A 20,829-nucleotide genomic window follows, 5' to 3' on the forward strand; every position below is an offset into this window, starting at 1 on the left:
ACCGTGACGCCTCTGCCGTTCTAAATAGAGACAGTAACTGCGTGTTTATATGCAAGCGTGTAAAACCTGTAAATCTGAATATCTGCCATTCTGCAATTCATCTCATGTAAACAATAACGTGACGCACAGCGTGACGTGAAAAAAGGCACATACCTTTGACGTTGCATGACGAACTCTGTATTCCTCCTCCACACGTAAACGCAAAAAAGGAGTTTTAAAATCTCAGTTTTCTGTGATTCGAAACGCCGTTTACGTGTGGACGAAACCGCTGCGTTTTCAAAAATACCCGTGTAGGTGCGGACGTAGCGTAAAAGAGTTAGTAGTTTATTTCCTTACTACCTGTAATTTATTGCAATTACTTGTATTTGCGTAACTGTTTACTAAATATTTGAGGTGTGAAATAAACCGCAATGGAGCAAAATATGGGTGTGTGTGGTTGGAGGATGTGATTGTGCGTGAGTGTGAGTGTGCGCGCGCGGGGAGGAAAAAAAGTTTGGGAACCACCGCTTTTCTTTGCAAGCTCCTTTGACTACGATGACCTGGATGACTGAGAACCTTCACAGACATTTTGGGAACCACTGTTCTACCACAACAAATTAAAGAATAACTAACTGGTGGACCACTTCAACAGAATGAAATGGGACTGCAGGTTTAATATGTAATTCTTTGACCAGAAAGAGACCTATGTACTGGTCTAAAAGAAAATAATGTAATGTAAAACCCAAGCAAGAATATTTATATATTAACTTGTATTTTTAAATAGATCACAATATTTTAGAAATTTGTGGTTTTAATACGCAACTGTTTTTGCAGTTATTAATGACACCATTCCTTTTATAAGGCTCTTATTTAATTTACACTGGGGCTCCAGTCACATACATATCAGCATGTTCCGAATAAATAAATAAGGGTCAATAAATATTTTTATCATATGACTACCTGTTGAACAAGCTCTTTGTAATGCTTGTAATGTAATGCTTTGACAAAATCAGAATAGAAATCTACTTCATTTGCCGATCAAGGATAAAAAGCTTGGCAACAACTATTCTTCAGAAATGCAACATAGGAATAAGGATAAACACCGTACAGAGGAAAAATAATAACTAATAAAACAACATTAAAATAAAGTGGGAAATCTTTTTACAGACAACTATGACAAAGTGCAAAAGTAGAATATTTTGGGAAGTTTGGAATGAAATGGATTGTGCTAGCCCATAACTTTGAATTTTCTTTAACTGGTAGCAGCATAGCAGCATTTAAACAGTTCTTAATTTGGTTCACATAATGACTCAGTGAAAAATGTTGCTTATCAATTACTTGACACATATATAATTGTATAAGTTTAGCTTTTATACAACAGAGCAGACTTGGACTAGACCAGGGGTGCCCAATCCCGGTCCTCGAGAGCTACCGTCCTGCAGCTTTTAGATGCATCCTTGTTCCCACACACCCGAATCAAATGAATGGCTTGTTATCAGGCCTTTGCCAAACATGATGGCATGCTGAAGAGGTAATCAAACCATTTGATTCAGCTGTGTTGGAGTAGGGATGCATCTAAAAGCTGCAGGATAGTAGCTCTTGAGGACTGGGATTGGGCAGCCCTGGACTAGACGGTCCCTTTCCTGCCATGGGGTGAAATTACCTGAGACGGTTAACCAGGGCCCCACCCTGGAGCCATACCTGAGGAGGGAGCTAGGTGGAGAGCGGCTGGTTGCCGCACGTTAGGGGACAGAATTTGTTTGGATGCAACTTTTTTTAATCATTAGAAGAAAAAAAAAGAAGAAAAAAAAAATATATCAATAAAAATGTGATCACTCCTTTTTCTGGATTTTTGTTTTAAAATGAAAAGACACTCTGCCGATTACATGAAAGAGCTTTATTAAATGGAAACTTGCACATGATTTGCAATGCAGAATAATAATACTGGACAGTTAGCATAGGTGCAGAGAGAAAAACACAACTTGTGTCAACCGCCTAATACACAATGGCTATAGGCCAAAACGATGACCTTTGCATAGAAGTCCCTACCCAGTGCAACTGCAGTGTAGGGAGAAAGAGAGGTTTGTGTCTACGGGGACAGTTAAAGGGAGCTCCAGGTACACAATAATAATTTCTACATAAAGTTATAGTATCTTCAATCTGAAGTCCGCTAGCATCCTTGTAGCACGTTCTTTTATCTATTAAAACAGGATCTACAGCTGTCTGATAAATAAAAGAAGTTATATACAATGAGAAATCAGACAGGGGAGGAGATGAAGTAGCTACAGGGGTGGGTGGTTAAATATAAAGTCATGCAGAGGGTCCAATCAAAGCTGCTTTTGGCAAATTCAGGACCAGTTGGGCCACATCTGTTGATTAAAGTCAGATGATGGAAACTGATCTTGATCGATGGTTTAGAAACAAGGCATGAAATCAGAGCTGGCAGGTAAAAAGAATGCTTTACTAGGTTTTTTTTGTTGTTGTTTTTTTCTTTGCTTGGTTTTTTTTTTTTTTAGTGATAGCCCTTTATTTGTGGGTGTTTCCCTGTAGAGGCGAACACATCTGAGCCCCTATGCAGACACCCAGGGGAGCGTTCTCGTCTCCTCCCCCACTCACTGTTCTCACACTTCTCTGAAGGTAGTATAGATAAATTTAGAGCCCTTTGAAGAAATATTAAAAAAAAAACTTCTCTACGTGGTTTGGTGAGAATTTGTGCTCTCCCCGGCAGAACAAGAAAGTCTATGACAGAAGCCCCCACCACCTGGAGGCAGAGTTCAAGTGATCAACCGAGGACTTGGTCTTGATTAGGAGGAACAGACTTGCATCTTTAGATCCCTTTAAACCCTATTTCATGGGTAGTGGTCAAAAACCAAATGAGCATGTTCCTCTAGACTGTAGATCGTTTTCCCTAAAAGGGAAATTATTCCAGTTGTAAAGAGAGCTCCTGTTCTTTCTTAAATACAAGAGTAATTACACTCCAGAACAAAGGCACATACAGGATACTTCCTTTTTGCTACAAGTGCCCTCTAACCCCTTTTTCCATCCATTACGAACAGTTTAATTTTTCATTCCCCACATTTGTGTAACCTGAGTTTTCGTCTCCCTTTTTATCCTGTTTTTCTTGGTAAAGCCTGAAACAAAGTAAGTGCAAATTTCAGGGGGAGATTTGTAGCTAAATTATTGTTTAAATTGTACAGCATTCATCTGAAAATGTCAAATGGAAATTTATATTGTGTTTGCATTTGAAAAAGTGCTAGCTGTATTTACTGCTGATTCCCACAATGACTCTTTATAATAATGGCAAATAATAATTAAAGAATAATTTCATTATTTGTTATTGTACTGATTGTTTTTCCTTTTTAAATAACTTCCAGGTCCATCAAAATAATGAATAATGTCTGTTTTCATAAATATTTCATTTTCAAACACTTTCTTTTTCTCACCAATGGTTTAAACTTCCCCAGATTCCATTTCATTGGACACTATTGCCAAAAGTATTAGAAACACGTTGTAGTTTTGTTATGCGATCTACTTTTCATGAAATCTGTCACAGAAAAACCAGTTTGCAATTAATATGTTTCAGCCTTTAGTCCACGATTGTTTTTATAGCTTAGTTTTATGTCTTTTCAGTCCATGAGATACTTATGTTTGTGTTTACTTTTTTCATTCTGCCCTCAGCACAGAACGTTGCTATACTATATGATATTTTCTCGTCAAAGAACATGTTTTCTTCACTTCTAAATGGATTGCATGTGGCTGCTGTAGAAAGCCTGCTAGAGTCTACTCCAGGAAGCAGGTTTATCTAACAACTCTTTGTTAACCCTGAGATGAGGAAAACGCCAGGTTTTCTGTTCCAGAAAGCGAGTTAACTTAAACTCAGTCACTGGGTAAACAGAACTAAACCCACTCAATGTCCTGCTGCTGCTGAATCAGCTGACTGATACTCTGATTCAGCTCCTCATTCACTATGAAAGTGCATAGCACAGGTAATTCATTTAAGGAAATTTACATTTTTAGAAAAACACAAATCCCAGTTAGACCTCAGTTAGCTGTTTTTAGATTTGAGTGCTTTTACCCTCACTCAGATCCATCTCTTCTGTGACCCTGTGGACAGCTGTGTAACTGTCAGCCTATCAACAAGTTTAGAGCACTGTAGCAATTACTGTTTATGTTAAATTGATCTGTATGAAGCGTTAGACAGACAACACACTGGTCAATGAACTTCATTTCCCGTGTTGCTATCGGTCATACTATCAGTCACAGATGTTGGAGATGAATATTTGAATGAAGATTAGGCTGAAAGGGCATTAAGAGTCTAAAAATGTATTTTAAATTGGCTTTTTAGGCAAAATGCGGTGTGTTCTGTAGATTTCATGTTGAAATGTGTTCACAGATTGATATTCACTCATTAACTCATTAAATTAAAGTCAAACATCAGGCTGAATGGTAGAGAGTCTGAAAATCAGAATTTGAATCTGATGTTTTCGACTAAAAAAAAATCACCTGAATCTTTCTCATTGGATCAACTCAGACCCAGATTTGCCCACAGGTAGCCTATGATAGGCTCCACAATGGATCAAAAACTATGTTCAGGTTGGAGTCCACTTGCACAACAGAAAAGAGTAAAAATGGACAAGAATCACAGATTCATACTGGATCGGGCCTGGATTGAATTCGGCTTCAGTAATTTCCCAGTTCATGCGTTTTTGGTCCGTTTTGGATGCACATCTCATGTAAAGGACTGTGAACACGATAGAAAATTTTAAATTTCATATAAAAGTTTGTAAGGTCTGTAATGATAACAGACTGGTCCAAGCAAATTAAAATGAGTCCCCCCCCCCCGATAAATGTCATAGTCAGCACTGGCACATGTTCACATTCCTCCATTCATTTGATTAAAATTGAGACTCTGCACTATATTCCCCTGTTGCATTGTGGTATCTGATCTTCAGTGATGAGTGTTTCCTTTCTCTACTCATGCAAGTGAGTAGAGAAAGAAAACACTTATGAGCAGTTCTGAAACTGAAAACCTTGAGCTTCTGATATCAGAGTTAATCAACTAAGAGTTTATCAGACTAACAGTTTATTGAATATGCTTCCTGGAACCGAGCCCTGTTCTATTCAGGCTGTCACCACACAACCTATGAGGCACAGTTTGTGTTGGAGTTTAGCGCTCTCGGGTGGACGGGAGGATTAGCTGCGCTTTGCTATCACCTGTTGTCTCAGCTTCTCCCTTCTCTTCTTCTCCATCAGCCTGAAAGAGCAGCAAGAAAAACAGTGACAGATTAGTGGAAGACAGACAGATAGCAGATGTAGCAGATACAGATGTAATTTGGAGATGTTAAATTAAAGCTTGCAGGGGCCACTGCTAAGGGACTAACCTGCGGTTGCGAGCCTCCACCAGCTCACTCAGCTGGTCCTGAGCGGCTCGGAGCTCCTCCAGACTTTGCTGATAGCTCAGGTCTGCGGAGCCTGACCTCTCCAGGAGAGAAACCTGGTTGGACAGCTCGCAGGTTCGATCTCGCAACCGCTGGATGGATGTGTACAAGTTCTCATCGTCTTCCTCCTTGTAGCCACAAGGTGGATAGAGAATACAACAGCTTTATTTCAGAATGTAATACTTAACAGTGGGATTTGATAAATGTGGATTTGTAATGAATCATAAATTTTGAACATTTTTAACAATTCATGAATTTGTGACTTTTAGTGCCTAGTTGAAAAAAGAGGCTGTGTGATATTTGTTTTGTGGAAATAATGATGAAGACGTGGTCAAAAAGGTTATTTCACGCTGGAATTTTCACGTTCAGATGGTGGTGTTCAGCTTCAACTAACAGCAGTGCTGCTAACTGGAAATCCAGAAATCATCAAATATGACTGTGCTTAGTGAACTTTATTTGCTGATACCATGTTATTTGTGGCTATGTATCTCACAGCGGTGAAAGTCAGGGGTTCTGTGTGTAGATTCCACATCAACAGATCTTTGAACTACAAATGGAAACCAAAAATCTTGCCTCATGCCTGCAGAGTACTATTATTCAGATGTCCTGTTTGTTGCAGAGATAAAGTAGCCCAAACCTTAGCATTGACGATTTCTATGTGAACCAGAAGGGACGCTAGCTCGAGCTCCTCACTGTAGCTGTTCTTTAGAGGTACACTCCTGTAGCCTGGTAAAACAGAAAATTAAACCAATTCAATGTAAATTAAGATTAGGAAATATTTCCAGAAACATTGCAATCTAAAAAATACAAAAATAAATAACTCATAAGTTTGTATTCTGGAGACATTTGCGCACTCACCTGTTTTGAGCAGACGGACTGGGTAGGTTGCCTGTGCCAGGAAGTTGGGATCGCTGAACATGTCCTCCTCGTAGACAGTGAAGCGCAGAAAGGCGAAGGTGGGGTTGTGGATATCAAACACAAACTGCTTCTGCACCCACACAGGATTCAGACCATTATCAGCTAGGAGGGTGGAGAAAAGCAGAGGGTTAACACTGCAGTGAGTGCACATAAACTGCTGAAATGTTGCATTTTCATTGCTGCTATGCAGCAGCTGTCTTACCTACAACATCTGTCTTGCACTTGTAGCTGTCATAGTCGGCTCCACAGATTTCCAACTCTACAAAAGGACAGACAATGCTCCGACCATTCTTAGGCAGATGGCGAGCTCCCAGCACCTGGGAAACAGAGCAAGAATAAGCAAGACAGTGGGAAAATTGGACACTTAGAATATTAAAGTGGGCCAGGAGCACTTATAGACAAAGTAAAATCGGTCTGTATTTTTTAGAAATCAGCTGAAATTGGCTCATGATCATATTGTCAGACAACTGACTTCATATGATATTTTTTTCACTCCGCTTTGAAAAAAGGGGGGAGCAAAAATACCACCTTCTGTATGAACTGATCTGCCAAAACGGTGGCTGAGTGTGACTTTGTGGCCTTTCTAACTCTAGCTATGGTCAGTTTCTTCCATTAACTTTCATTATGGTTCAAAGAACAATAAAAGTGTAGTTTTAAGCTTGTTCTCACCTAGAAAGGGAGCATGCCTGGACAATGTGAACTGCTCCTTTGCTTTCTCTTAGGATTGACTTAGCTGTACAATCAAACTCCCTCTATCCTGCTTATTTAATCTGACCTGTAATTGGATGGTGATTGGCTCCACGTGCAATGTGTCCTTGTCGAAAGGGTCAAACATGTCATCCTTCATGATGTCAGGCTGGGGAACATAGCCACTCCCACCTCCAAGCATGAACAAAGCTTGATTCAGCTGCATGGGTTTATCTACAAACAGACAGGTTTTAAAGAATGAGTGTAAAATTGTATTTAGCATCACTAATTGATTACTGATCCATCACAGGTTGAGTATGTGGACAGACTGCGGCCTGTTGTTCTTAGAGGCAAATAGGAGCTTTTCTGTTAAAGTAAGCCAGATGTTACACTGTATCAATGTCTCCCCCTGGTGGCCACTGCTTGAGTCAAATTTGTTAGGAATTTGTTAGCGATAACTTGCTCAGGAGCCAGGCCCGGGGAGCGTGCCTGAGGGCAAGCATCAGCCGAGTGTAAAGCAGTGGGAACAAGAGTCTCCACCTCCAAATCTGAGGCCATGGTACTCAGCTGGAAAAGGTGTGTGTCCACTCCAGGTCAGGGACGAGTTCCTACCCTGAGTCGAGGAGTTTAAGTATCCAGGGTGACAGGTCACCAGTGATGGTAGAAGGGAGCGGGAGATCCACAGACAGATTGGTGCTGTGACTGCAGTGATGTGGATGCTGTTACGGTCTGTCGTGGTGAAGAGAGATCTGAGTATAAAAGTGAAGCTCTCGATTTACCAGTTGTTTTACGTCTCCACCCTCACCTATGGTCACAAGCTGTGGGTAGTGACCAAAAGAACAAGACTGTGGATAAAAACGGTGGAAATGAGCTTCCTCCGAAGAGTGGCTGGCCTCTCTCTTAGAGATAGGGTGAGAAGTACAGCCCTCCAGGAGGGGCTCAGAGTAGAGCAACTGCTCCCCCACATCGAAAGGAGCCAGTTGAGGTGGTTCGGGCATCTGTCACGGATGCCTCCTAAGTGTCTCCCGGGTGAGGTGGGTCTGCCCGGCCTCTTGCTCCTCCTCACTCCTCCAATGGGAGGAGGCTACGGGACAGACCCAGAACACGCTGGAGAGATTATATCTCTCGGCTGGCCTCGGAACACCTTGGTGTTCTCCCACACAAGCTGGAGGAGGTAGCCAAAGAGAGGGAGGTCTGGGCTTCTCTACTTAGGCTGCTGCCCCCACAACCCAGCCCCAGATAAGTGGAAAAAGATGGATGGATAAATTTCTCTGAGAACAGACATGAATTAGTGTCTGAGATGAGGAAAATCTTACAACTTGCCATCAACCCATGCTGTCTTGGACTCACTGTGTGGATAGAAAGGCTCTCTACAGTAATGCATCCACACACTAACCTGGGGTCTGGAAATTGAGTGCAACCAGCTGTGAGCCGCAGAGCCACATAGGTAGAGGGTCATAGTTGGAGGAGTCCAGCCTCTGTCCTCTGGGATAAATCCTGGAAAGCTGACGACGGTTGTACTGCAGAAAGCGTTTCCCTCGGCCACGGGTCGCAAACTTTTCTGCCTTTGTCTCCGGGAAGGAGGACATATCCCGGTAACATGCTCGCTCCGTCCCAATCTCTGCAAATGAAACAGGAAGTGAGACATGAGATTGCATACAGCAACAGTTTATAATGGTAAAAGAAATGAAATGGTATGGTCCTTACTGTCCTCATTGAAGGGCACTGGTCTGCAGTAGACCACGAGGTCAGACAGCTCCACTGCAATCTTCTTCCTCCTCTCCATCTGTTTCTCCTCCTGCATCTGTTACCATGGAGATGAGACAACCATACAAATATGAACATTTCTTAAACATATGTCACATTTTTTTCTGCAAACGGTTTTCACACCATGAAAACAACAACATGGACAACAAGGAGCAACATTCCTGACCGCTCCGCTCAGACTATGCATGTGACAAATAAAGAATCTTGAATCTTGAACATGGCATCATCTTCTGACAACATTAACTATTTTTTCTATAAACAACCGACATTATAACAGCATGTATCTGACATATGAGTATGAGGAAACTGTCAAGTTTGGAGTTTCACTATTTGACAAGGTTGTCCCGTAGAAAACTTTATACATTCACACTCTCTACTCTAGCTGAGATTACTGCTGGTGGTGTAGCAGTTTGATTCAAAAACATGCTTCAGCAGCTTCTAGGAATCCCATTTGGAATGTACCCACCTATGACCTACAACTCTTATATCAACTTAAACTGACAGCAACTTCCAACTAAGTTCCCCATGTATCATTCTGTGATGTAAACAGTGGACTAGGAAACAGATCCAAGCATCTTGAGGGGATTGCTTTCTCCACTGCCATGTTGAACCTAAATGCCCAGACCCGGTTACAGAGACAAAATCCAAGTGCATTTATTGCTATCGCTTGAGAATTTAACCACAACACCTTTGACACCGCAATAACCACCTTCACCCAGCAGGCTAGCTGCCCCACCAAAAATGACAGGACAATAGATCTGCTCCAAACCTGATCCTCCCCCCCACACGCTTAGTCGTTTGGATCACAGCCTGGTTCACATCACTCTGTGCAATGCCCCTTTAGTCAAGAGATAGCCTGTGACCACAAGGACGGTGGGGAAATAATCAGTGGATGCTTTTGTGGCTCTCCAGGGCTGTTTTGAGGTGACTAATTGCCAAGCACTCTGTGGGAGGATATCGATGGGCTCACAGAATTAACCACAGACTACATAAATTTGTACACCGACTCCACAATTGCAACAGAGAGTGTGAAGTGTTATCCAAACAACAAGCCATGGGTAACAAAGGACATCAAAGCACTGCTCAACAGGAAAAAGAGAGCTTTGAGGTCTGCTAACAGGGAGGCAGTGAGAGAAGTTCAAAATGAACTGAAGGCATAAGTCAGGGAGGCCAAGGACGAATACAGGAGGGAGCTGGAGTGGAAATCTCAGCAAAACAACATGAGGGAGGTCTGAAGACCATCACTGGTTTAAGGCCAGCCAACAGCAGTGGAGTCGAAGAAGTGGGGAGTTAGCATGCAAGAGTCAACAAAGTGATTCCCACAGTGTTTTTGTGTTTCTCACAGACTTGTGTGTTGCTGATCACAAAACACAGGAAACATATCTCCTATCCCGTCTCCCTTTCTCTTCACCCCAAACACCACAGACTTTAGGCTGGTGATGAGGAAGAATGCAGCAAAGCACAACCATCTGCAGCTTAATGAGGTAACGACCTAGGAACTGGTTGTGGGCATGAGGAGGACAACAACACCAGTGATCCCTATTTCCATTCCCAAGCTCTGTTTGGAGACAGCAGAGGGTTACAAGAACCTCAGTGTTCACACTAACAGTAAAGTGGACTTCTGCAAGACTGAGAGCGTGTTCAAGTTTTACACTACACCATAACGTAGGGGTAGGGAACTGCAGGTTTTAGATGTGTCCTTGATCCATCACAGCTGATTTAAATGGCTAAATGACCTCCTCAACATGTCTTGAAGTTCTCAAGAGACCTGTTAATGAACTAATCATTTGATTCAGATGTGTTGACCCAGGGTGAGATCTAAAACCTGCCCTCGAGGCCTGGAGTTCCCTCACCCCTGCTGTAGTGTATTAAAGAAGACATGAAAACGTGGTGCATGTAGACAATTTTAAAGTGAAATCTGAATACAACATTGTCAGGAGCAGATGATGTCCTCGGCAAGTGACTAAAGTGCTTTGACCAGGTGAAGAGAGAGCCCCCTTCATAGCACAGATATAACTCACCAACCCATTAATCTCTCAGTTTGTCACCCCCAAAATTAGATATTCAGCAAGACAAAACTGCTAAGCTCACCACAGGCTCGGACCCATAAATCCGCTTAGAGATGAAAACATTTCCTAATCTCTAAATTTTTTATATGTAGTTTCCTGCTTTATGATCAAAAGAGTAACCATAAGTCAGTTTGACAAACACAGCAAACATCCAGTCCAATCGAGCATAAAGATAAAACAAATCATTTTACACAAACATCTGAAAAATATTCATACTTAATTGTTCTAGAAAAGCCACATATATCATATACATAGTCATAAATATTGCTATTTACAAAATTTAGTTGTGATGCGAAGTGTAATCGAGGCTCTGTCACGTTTTCATGTAAGCAAGGAAAGTCCTTAAGTGAAGTCCTGACGACCTGCGGTCTAATTATTCAAGTAGCAAAAACTCTAACAGATGTGTTTGCACTCATCTGTGTATGTGTGCGGAGTTGCACTCACTCGTGCATCAGCATTCTGTGCAGCCTCTCTGATCTTGCTGACCCAGCCGGTGAGATCTTCCAGACTGTCAGCTGCTACGTCCAGAGTCTGGACCGGATGAGAAGAGAGGTGTTGGGAGTGGATAGTGAACACAAAGGCCCGGGAATTCTTTCCGTCTTTATGCACCACTGCAGAGATTAAAGGAGGTACAAGTAGAATGAGAAAAAAGGGAGGGAAGAAGTTAGAATTGGATAAATGTGCCTGTGTAGTTTCTCATTCATCTAGGTCATGATAGTCTTGAGAGCTGGTTTATGAAAACATTTTACTGATCATCCAAGAGGCTTCTTCAGTCCTAAAACAACTGGCTGGACTTCCTGGTTTTGAATTTTGAGCCCAGTATCATCTACATGTGCAAAGCAGTATTATGCCTAGGTAAGAGCCCAGAGCTTTACTTTCCACTAATGAATCCACGCAAATCTAAAACCCTGACTAATTTAATTTAGGCCAATCTCACCTTCAAGTTCATCATCTTTTGCATTTCTGCCTCGCTACCAGTGATGGGTTTTTTTTTTAGACTGCTCTGTTTTGTGGCCTCTGTGATGCACGACAAGTCTCTTTCATTCTGTGTCAAAACACAGAAATCTTGAACTTGAAATTCATGTTGGTGACGATGATGAAGTCTTAAAGTTGAGAAAGTTGAGACATGTGGAAGTCACAGCAGGGGCAAGCCTGCAAGGAGTGAGAACAGGACTTCCACAGAGCAATCTAAAAACAGCATTAACAAAATCTGTTATGCTGTTTTTACTTTAATACTTCAATACTAATATAACTCTGTAGAGCCCAGTTGTCACCATGTAAGTGCAACCGCTTCACCCACATTTGTGACTAAAAATACACCTGCAGTAGAAATGTATCATGTGTATGAATAAAAAGTGACGCCCAATTTTTCAACAAAAACACTGATTCAGATCAACTGTTAACTTAGTCTGAAACCATGTTTCAATTTGGTAGCTTAAGGTTGACAGCAGCTATCCAGCTTTAAATAAGGGCTTGGAGTGTACAAGATGTATGTATTTCACATAAAAACCCACAATTACCTCACTCAGGAGATACAATACTGTCAGAGTCCTTTTTTGCCTCGTAATAATGTTGGAAAGCATTCCAAGAAGATAAAGGCTTATTTTTTTATATACCTTATTTAGGTTGCATGTACACCTTATCTTATTTGACACTACTTTACTTATTTCTTTTCTTTTGCATGTAAGAAATTGTTTTCTTTAAAATAATATTTTTTAATATGACATGTAAAACAATAAATTGTTCTGGTAAACACATGTATGCAGTTAAACTATTAAAAACATTGCATTGTCTAAAATACAAACCAGAGAGCAGCTCGTTTTAAAAGACCAAATCCTCGATTTCTAAAATAGTCAATGATCCTAGTTGTGGACTGATCTTTTTGATCAAGGTTAAATTTCAACATCATTTTGAGCAGGAACTAGTCCCTTCCTGCAGTAATTATTTAATATACCTGATAAAACTATAACATATAAGAACGTTTATCCACTAACCCAGGTGGCAGGTTGGTACATCTATGAAGCCTTTGAGGAAAGTTCCCAGAGGACTGTTCTCTGTGGACTGACACAAAAGAATAAATATTTGTCAGAATAATACACAGTGAAAGCTGGAAGCTCATTTGAAAGTAGTGAGTGAATCAGAGCTCACTGCTTCATCCATCTCTCTAGTGGGGGAACTAGGGACCTCCTCTACATAGTTTGCAGGGAACCACAGCTGCTTCTTTCCTCCATAGTCACCTCTCCACCTAAAGGCAGGTCGCATATCAACAGCAAGAAGGTATGCAGAAAACAGAAGAAGGTACATGTGCACCTGAGCGTCACTCACCAGCCGCCCTCCTGCTTATCCACATTCAGGATGAGCGCTTGTTTGGGGAAACATAGCTCGTCTTCTCTCTGAGCTCGATAGTCATACAGAGCTTTGACCGTACACTAAAACATGCAGGGAGAAACAGGACCAATTCACAAACTCTGATGCAATTAAGAAAACACAATTTTAGAGAAATGAGAACGCACTTTGAGACATAACTAATGCTGTGGAGGTTTGAAACGTGAATTAAAGTGATAAGAAGCATCACATGTGTTGCTTTCACTGAGTTCATTGCAGCATTTATGCCACTGTTACGGCCCTAGCTGGGCCTCCTGATACTGCCCTTGTGTGGGCGTGGTGTTTTCTTCTCCCTCTCCTCCTCCTTCGTTCTGGCCCCTCCCCTTGTCTCTCTCTGCCCCTGCCTTCTCCTTTAGGTCACACCTGCTGCTCATCTGCTCTCGTTACAACCAATTACCCTCAGGGGTGATATAAGCTGGAGAAGAGCAGTGTGGAGGAGGAGGGAGAGGTTTTGGGTGGATTGCTGCTGTGCTGGTCAGAGTGTGCTACTGGCTTAGGTGTGGAACAGCCTTCTGGTGTGTGGCTCTTTGTGAGTAGTGCTTAACTGAGCAGTGATTGCCCATGAGTGACGGCAGCCTTCATTAGTTTGTGTGGCCTGCCTGGATATTGTTTGCTAGCAGCATTGCTGTCTCTTTCTGTTGAAGCCTTATTGTTGCTTTCTTTGTTGAAGTGGTCATTACCACTTTGGGTTGACCTCCCTGATTTCTCATTAAAGCAGTGGTGCTGTCTCCTTTTGTTGTTGCCATTTATATGATTATTGAGGTGTTTGCCTACAATAAAGATCTATTTTATATTAAATACCTCTGCCTGGCGTTCTTTTCATTCCACCTGGATCTAACTGTTACTGTCCCCCACCCTCATCGCCTAGCTTTTAAGTGGGGACGTAACAGCCACATTGTGCTTTAGATGCAGCCGCTTGATGGCGCCAAAGTTAATTACATTTTTTTTTAAACTGTCTCTTAAAAACACAGCTGGTTCTTTCCTTCTGTTCTTTCTTCGTTTGTTTCTTTCAGTCACAGCTTCTCTTTTTAAATAAACAGTCTCTCTTTTTGGTTCCTTTAATTATTCTAAAAGCACAAACCCCACTCTCTTCTTTGGTGCCAGTAGTTTTACTGTTAGCCCCTCAAGAAGGACATTGGACTCCCAATACCCGACTGAAAACAAACATTTCCTGTACTTTGTACTTGTGCTGCTACTGCAGAGAGCTGCCAAAGGCTATTAGACCGTGTTTCCATAGTAGCAAAATGAGGCAATTAAAACTACTAATCATTTACTAAAGAATATGATAATATGTGATAATCAATAAACAAACCCATTAAACTTAAGGGCCATAGGCCATGTGTTTCCAGTCACACTCACCCGTGCTGTGGGCATCTTATTAGCCTCCACATAGAAATGAGGAGTGCGAACTTCATACAGCGCTCCATAGTCAAGCTCCTGGAAAAATAAATAATCAAGTTTTCAGCCACCGTTTGTGTTTTGTTACTTCTGACTTTGAATTAATTCAACATACACTAACATCAATATTTGACTTTGGCAATGTTTAATAGAAGCATTCCACCATTGGAACAGTGTGCATGTTTAACAGGAAATACAAGGTCTGCCTTTTTGTTTGCTATTGTCAGACATAGACTAAACAACAACGAAATATTAAGCACATTAAATTATTATTAGATTAATGACTCCGTTGCACCCTAAAACTCTGAAAATCAGCTTTTTATATGTTCATATTGAATGGAAATTCACTTAGTTGTGTAGCATTTCTTGATGAGTAGTAGTAGTATAATGTAAGAACTGATTTTGTACAATTTTAACAAGCATGAAAGCCAATATTTAGTATCAGCACCTTTATTCTTCAACATAGCCTGAGATCTTTTAGGCAAGGTTTCTTGTCATTTCTGTAAATATTCTTCAGGAATGGTTCTCAAAGCTTCTTTAAAGTCATTCCAAAGCTCTTCTTTGGATCATGGCTGCCTTTTGTTCTGTTCTCTGTCAAACTGATCCCGCACCACTACAGCAATGTTGGGACTCAGGATCTGGGGGTGCCATGACTGACAGTGTTCCATTGGTGTGTTTTTGTATGCAGCTATGCTTTTACTGCATACGTAATGTATCAGGGATCATTCTTATGCTGAAAAATATAGCTGCTGCCATTCAGGTGCTTTCCAGATGCTATTGCATGACTGATCAAAATCTGATGGTACATTTCTACATAATTCCATCAATTCTATTAAGATCCCCATCCCCACTGGCTGAAATTCAATAGTGTATAAAAATGGTTGCCACTGATTTTCAGTCCAGCTCTTCTGTAATTTGGCATATGTCTGATTTTTCACTGTGCATTTTTTGTGATTCAACCAGTGAAATGTAAACAAATGATGTGTCTTTGTGACCGGCTGCTAGTTACAAAACGATAAAATGTAAAATTCGTTCTTTGCCAAGTTGTCTGTTATGTGTAACAACACAGGTCCGTGCCTTGAGTTAGATGCATTTTTATGTTTGAATAATTCAGTGTTGAGTGGCTCAACAAACAATCAAAACACTGAAAATGGTCCAGTACAAGGACTGGACTGAAAAGGAGTGAAAATTTCATTACATTTTGTCTCTCTGTAGAGAAAATAAAAAGAAATGAGGGGGCGCTTAAGACTACACAATACTGTACAACAAGGTTATGCTTTGAAGTGAGGTGTGTCTTGACCAACCGTGGTGCCCATCCGGTCCAGAGTGTCTTCATTGATGGGGTAGCGGAGCCTCATTTTACGATACAGAGGATGTTTCTCATAGTAGCTCACCAGATCCACCAGACTCTCAAACTCTGCCGAGCTACCCAACATGAAGAGACGGCCTTCTTGCTGGATACGGCAGTGTTTGATCTTACCCTCTGCCCTACACACAAAAAAGTTATAGACAAAAATAAATGACATTTTTATGCTGGCTTTAAGAATTAACTGAGCAGAGACCAGAACTCATATTTTTGTCCTTTACGGTGTGTCAAGTTCTACCTGAAGGAGATGGCGTAGGAGTTGTGTTCACTGCGTTTTCGAACCAGGAAAGCTCCGTCTCTGGGCACACGCATCAGCATGTGTTCAGCCTGAACACGGGACAGGTTGGAGTGGTACCACCTGAACAGCAACAAACTTCATTTTAACAGTTTGTTATTTGCACTGTCACTTGTGGAGTACATTGAGCAATGAATTCAGTTTGCTCCCTGGGCTTCAACCTTTTAAATTGCTGGCATTTTAATTTTATGATTGTTTTAATGAACTAATTACTAACATAATTCAAAGACGATTTGATTCAGTAATGAAAATTATGTAACCTGCAGTCTATAAAATACAATAAATATTAAAGGCATCAATAATAAAGATTCATATTTTTTCCTCTATTCTAGCATCATTTTGCTTACATTACAGGACATTTTTAATGCACGACTTGAACTTGTAATGTATTTTTACACTAAAGTATCAATACATTTACCCTCTACTTTATTATATTAAGATGTGAGTCACTCACTCTCGGCTTTCGTGTGCATTCGGCTGAGGTACAGGGTTTCCCAGCCTCATCTCAAACTCGTTGCAGCGGAGCGGCGTGTCTCTATAGTGGCAGATGAGCCGGTAGAGGCTGTCAAACACCAGGTTATCAGTCAGGTAGAAGCGGGTGGAGCCAGACTCTTGACGTGAATGTATCCTGCAGTGCTGGACCCGACCAGAGCGCCTGGAAGGCGAATAAGATTGCATTAGTACTGTGATTTAGTTCCTTCTCTCTAGTCTCTTTAGTCCTATCTTCTTCAGTCAGAGTTTTATCATATGTGGGTCCCTGAACTGTCGATGATTTATTCTTCTGTAGGCAACTTCTAAACATTTAGGTTCCTTATTTGCTAAAGTTTTTTTTAAGCCTAGTTACCGCTAGTCATTTTAGGAAAGCCTGGGCTTTCCTAAGCGAGTCTGTCTAGTGTGTAAAGCTGTTCTGTTAATGAACTTTCAAGATAATTAGAAACCTTTTCTGACATTCCTGGATATGGGGTTTGGAGATAATTTAAATTTGAGATGTCTGATCATGAAATGGCAATTTTTTTTTTTACAAATGTTGTTTTTTTTTTTCTTTCTCTGCACCAGATTGTGTTACTAATTTATCAGCTATTTTATGACAGAAAACACACGGACCAGAAGGAGAGGGTGTAGTCTCCAACAAATGTCTCACTCTCCCGGACCAGGAAGGTGCCGTCTTTGGCCCCGCCCTCGCAGTACTCCTGCAGGAGTTTCTCAGCCACCTGTCGGCCATCGCGTCCTCCACCCAGCTTCCCATGAAACCAGCGCTCTGCACAGTGCTGCTCATTGTTGTTGCACTCCTGACCAATTACAAAGACATAGGAGGTAGTAATACCAAAGTTGGTTGCGAAAGCACCAAGTTTTGCCATGTGTTGCTATGTGCCACTTTTCTACCTCCTTTCCTTCATCATCCTCCTCTTCATCAGCTGTCTGATAATGAGACGTCTCCTCAGAGTAGTAAATCTTATTACTGGTCAAGACAAAATAATGTGGCGTCCATGTCTGCAAATGGATACACACATTTTAGACACACAACGATCAGTATAGTTAGAGTTAGAGGTTAAAGTATATTTTCTTCATAATCACTTAGCCAAGCTTACACAAACTCACATGGTCAATGGGGTCTTCGAGGTAAAGGATGCCGTTCTTTAGGGAGTTACTGATGTCGTTTTCAGAGTAGCTGGCTGACGTCACCTCTTCATACAGGGTTCCTTCAACCAGCTTCTTGTGCTGTGACAGAGGAAGAAAGAAAGATGCTGAGCACCACAGGTTTACTGTCCCAGGAAAATCTCAACCAGGTGTATTTTCCATTAATGTGGAATCTGAAATGTTAATTGACAGCTCAAGGTAAACAGTGATCTCATTGTCAGACATCACCATTTAGGGAATGGAACTGTCAGTGTTTGCATTTGTACGATTTCAACACGGCCTAAAATGATGTCAAAGAACTGGCCACCATGCCATGACATACAAGCCATTTTTAAGTAAAATCAAGGGGAAGAAAAATCTACACATACAAATCAAAACAGTGTATTATTTTGCCGCACTCATTACCAAAGCAGTTTTTCTTGAGTTTCTTGTCATAATCAGAAACCTTTTTCTCTTTTTAAATTATGACAAATTGTGTGGAAAAAAATATATCTTGCCTAGGTGGAGGTAAGAGTATGCAAGTGATATCAAGACAAGAAATAAATACCTGGCATTATAAATTTTATAGTGGTTTGAAAAAGTGTTTGTCCCCTTCCTGATTTCTCCCTTAGCAGCAACAACTGCAATTAAGCATTTGTGATAACTGGTAGTGAAGCACTGTGGAGGGATTTTGACCCACTCATCTTTGCAGAATTGTTATAATTCATCCACATTGGAGGGTTTTCCAGCATGAAACACCCTTTTAAGGTCATGCCACAGCATCTCAGTCAGATTCAGGTCAGGACTTCGACCAGGCCCCTCCAAAGTCTTCATTTTGTTTTTCTTAAGCTATTCAGAAGTGGACTTGCTGGTGGGCTTGGGTTCATTGTCCTGCTGCAGACCTGAGGTGTGCTTCAGCTTGAGGTCACAAACAGATGGCTGGACTTTCTCCTTCAGGATGTTTTGGCAGACAGCAGCATTCATGGTTCATTTAACACAGCAAGTCTTCCAGGTCCTGACCTGCCCCAGACCATCACACTGTTAATATGATGTTCCTGTTACTTTTACGCCAGATGTAATGAGGCACACACCTTCCACAAAGTTTAACTTCTGTCTCATCAGTCCACAGAGCCTTTATGTTGCTTTTTGCCCAGTCTCTTTCTTATGGTGAACACTGACCTTAACTGAGGCAAGTGAGTCCTGCAGCTCTTTGGATGTTGTTCTGGGGTCTTTTGTGAGCTCTTGGACTAGTCGTCGCTGCGCTCTTAGGCTAATTTTGGTCAGCCGGCCACTCCTGGGAAAGTTCACCTCTATTCCATGTGTTCACCATCTGTGGATAATGGCTCTCACTATGGTTCACTGGAATCCCACAGCTTTCGCAGCAATCACATTTTCACACAGGGCGATGCAGTTCATTATTAAGGTTTGCCCCTTAATAATAAAGACCTTCATTTAGAAATGGCATGCTGTGTTTACTTGTGTATCATTGTCTAATATTTACATTTTGTTTGATGATCTGAAACATTTAAGTGTGACAAACAACAAAACAAAATAAGAAAACAGAAAGGGTGCAAAAACACTTTTTCACACCAATGTATAAATATAAAACGATTTTTCGACATTTCATTTAACACCTTTTTTGTAGGTGGCATTTCATTAACTTAAACTTCAAAGAGATTTTTGTTTTTCAAATGGCCAAAAGTAACTCTTTGTCTTAACTATAGGCAGACTAATTGTGCTTGCGTGCATTTCTAGCCTATAATCAGGAAGGATTGGCTGGTCATAGACAGGGTGGGACGCTGTGCTTTGGGGCTGATGACAGAGAGCTGAGGGCAGCATCGTAATTACTGTCAGCTACTCTATCTACCACTCTGTGGAATAGTCAAGCTTTCTGGTGAACATGTGGTGTAAATTTTCAGGATATGATGAAACTTTTGACCAGATATATACAGAGCTGAGAGCAATACAGCTTTGAATCTATTTTGAAGGCAACCTTTAAAAATAGTTTTATTTTTCCATTATCTACACCTCCTCCATTGTTCTGAATTAACTCACATCTCTGCACACATTGTTACCACCTGACAAACATCACTGTGTGATATTAACTTCAATTTAAAATGAAAAATCTCTTCAGTGTTGAGGTGTTGAGTATATACTTTGATGAGGATCTTCCTGCGGAGCTGGTAGGGCGAAGGAAGCTCCTCTGCGTTATTGTCAACCGGTTTGGTGAGCAGCAGATCTCCGAAAACTTTCTTGAAGTGCGTGGCCATGTTCCTCTGCTGGACCACACTGCAGTGGTCCTCGATGGATAAGATCACAGGATACCTGCAAAGACACAACAGTAGGTAGAAGAGCTGTAATGCTAAAGAAAAAAAATGGTGATTCAGTCGCTACTTAAAACTGCTACTTTAGCAATACGGCTCAGTAAATGAACACAATCATGTACTCACTCAGATATAACAAAGGCATGTTCTTTGATGGTATGCAGCACATCCAGGAATTTGATCTTGGAAGTTAATGTGTGGCCGTGGTAGATGATTGGCAGGTCATCAGGTCCATCCCAGCAGTCCACTTAGATTAGAAATTAAAAATCAAACATATAGTTAAGATTTTAGACCCTGAAATGAAGCCTGTATTGGTTAACCCAAAGCTTGTGGAACAGCACTATGTATGTAATAAACTGCAGGAAGGAGTAGTTCACCAGTGAGTTTAAAAAACATCTCGCATACGTTCAATGCAGCGGCAGCCCATCCTCAGACAGCGAGCGTAGGCTTCTAGAGATGATTCACTGGAAAACTGGTCACCTGTCAGGTACCTGAAAAAGCATGAATGTAGAAAACAACCTGGTTATAGCAGCGGTGGTTATAGAATAACTAATACTGTAGCAAGTAAAAATATACCGTAATGATA

At 41.2% G+C, this 20,829-nt stretch overlaps 1 protein-coding gene and 1 long non-coding RNA gene across 3 annotated transcripts in view; one reads left to right on the forward strand and one right to left on the reverse strand.

The window, feature by feature from the left end:
* LOC146689115 (uncharacterized) overlaps positions 1–20,829 on the forward strand; it is a 370,205-nt gene that overhangs the window by 14,678 nt on the left and 334,698 nt on the right. The gene's annotated exons all lie outside the window — the stretch shown is intronic.
* Positions 1,862–20,829, reverse strand: part of LOC146689116 (1-phosphatidylinositol 4,5-bisphosphate phosphodiesterase gamma-1-like) — a 41,476-nt gene continuing 22,508 nt past the window's right edge. For both annotated transcript variants that reach the window (XM_085437707.1, XM_085437708.1), the window contains 22 exons: positions 20,649–20,734; positions 20,370–20,490; positions 20,076–20,244; positions 17,902–18,021; positions 17,686–17,793; positions 17,407–17,591; positions 16,757–16,957; positions 16,246–16,365; positions 15,946–16,129; positions 14,603–14,680; positions 13,184–13,287; positions 13,007–13,103; positions 12,853–12,919; positions 11,303–11,469; positions 8,730–8,826; positions 8,419–8,643; positions 7,111–7,256; positions 6,538–6,652; positions 6,276–6,437; positions 6,055–6,143; positions 5,361–5,545; positions 1,862–5,233 (listed from right to left, as the gene is read on the reverse strand). In XM_085437707.1, the coding sequence (XP_085293833.1) occupies positions 5,173–5,233; positions 5,361–5,545; positions 6,055–6,143; positions 6,276–6,437; positions 6,538–6,652; positions 7,111–7,256; positions 8,419–8,643; positions 8,730–8,826; positions 11,303–11,469; positions 12,853–12,919; positions 13,007–13,103; positions 13,184–13,287; positions 14,603–14,680; positions 15,946–16,129; positions 16,246–16,365; positions 16,757–16,957; positions 17,407–17,591; positions 17,686–17,793; positions 17,902–18,021; positions 20,076–20,244; positions 20,370–20,490; positions 20,649–20,734 (2,887 nt within the window). In that variant the 3' untranslated portion in view covers positions 1,862–5,172. The remainder of the gene's footprint in view (positions 5,234–5,360; positions 5,546–6,054; positions 6,144–6,275; positions 6,438–6,537; positions 6,653–7,110; positions 7,257–8,418; positions 8,644–8,729; positions 8,827–11,302; positions 11,470–12,852; positions 12,920–13,006; positions 13,104–13,183; positions 13,288–14,602; positions 14,681–15,945; positions 16,130–16,245; positions 16,366–16,756; positions 16,958–17,406; positions 17,592–17,685; positions 17,794–17,901; positions 18,022–20,075; positions 20,245–20,369; positions 20,491–20,648; positions 20,735–20,829) is intronic.

The sequence above is a fragment of the Copadichromis virginalis genome, linkage group LG17 (genome assembly GCF_057382275.1).
Source record: "Copadichromis virginalis isolate Kocher_CV1m ecotype Utaka linkage group LG17, C_Virginalis_male_GT1.1, whole genome shotgun sequence".
Taxonomy (NCBI): Eukaryota; Metazoa; Chordata; class Actinopteri; order Cichliformes; family Cichlidae; genus Copadichromis; species Copadichromis virginalis.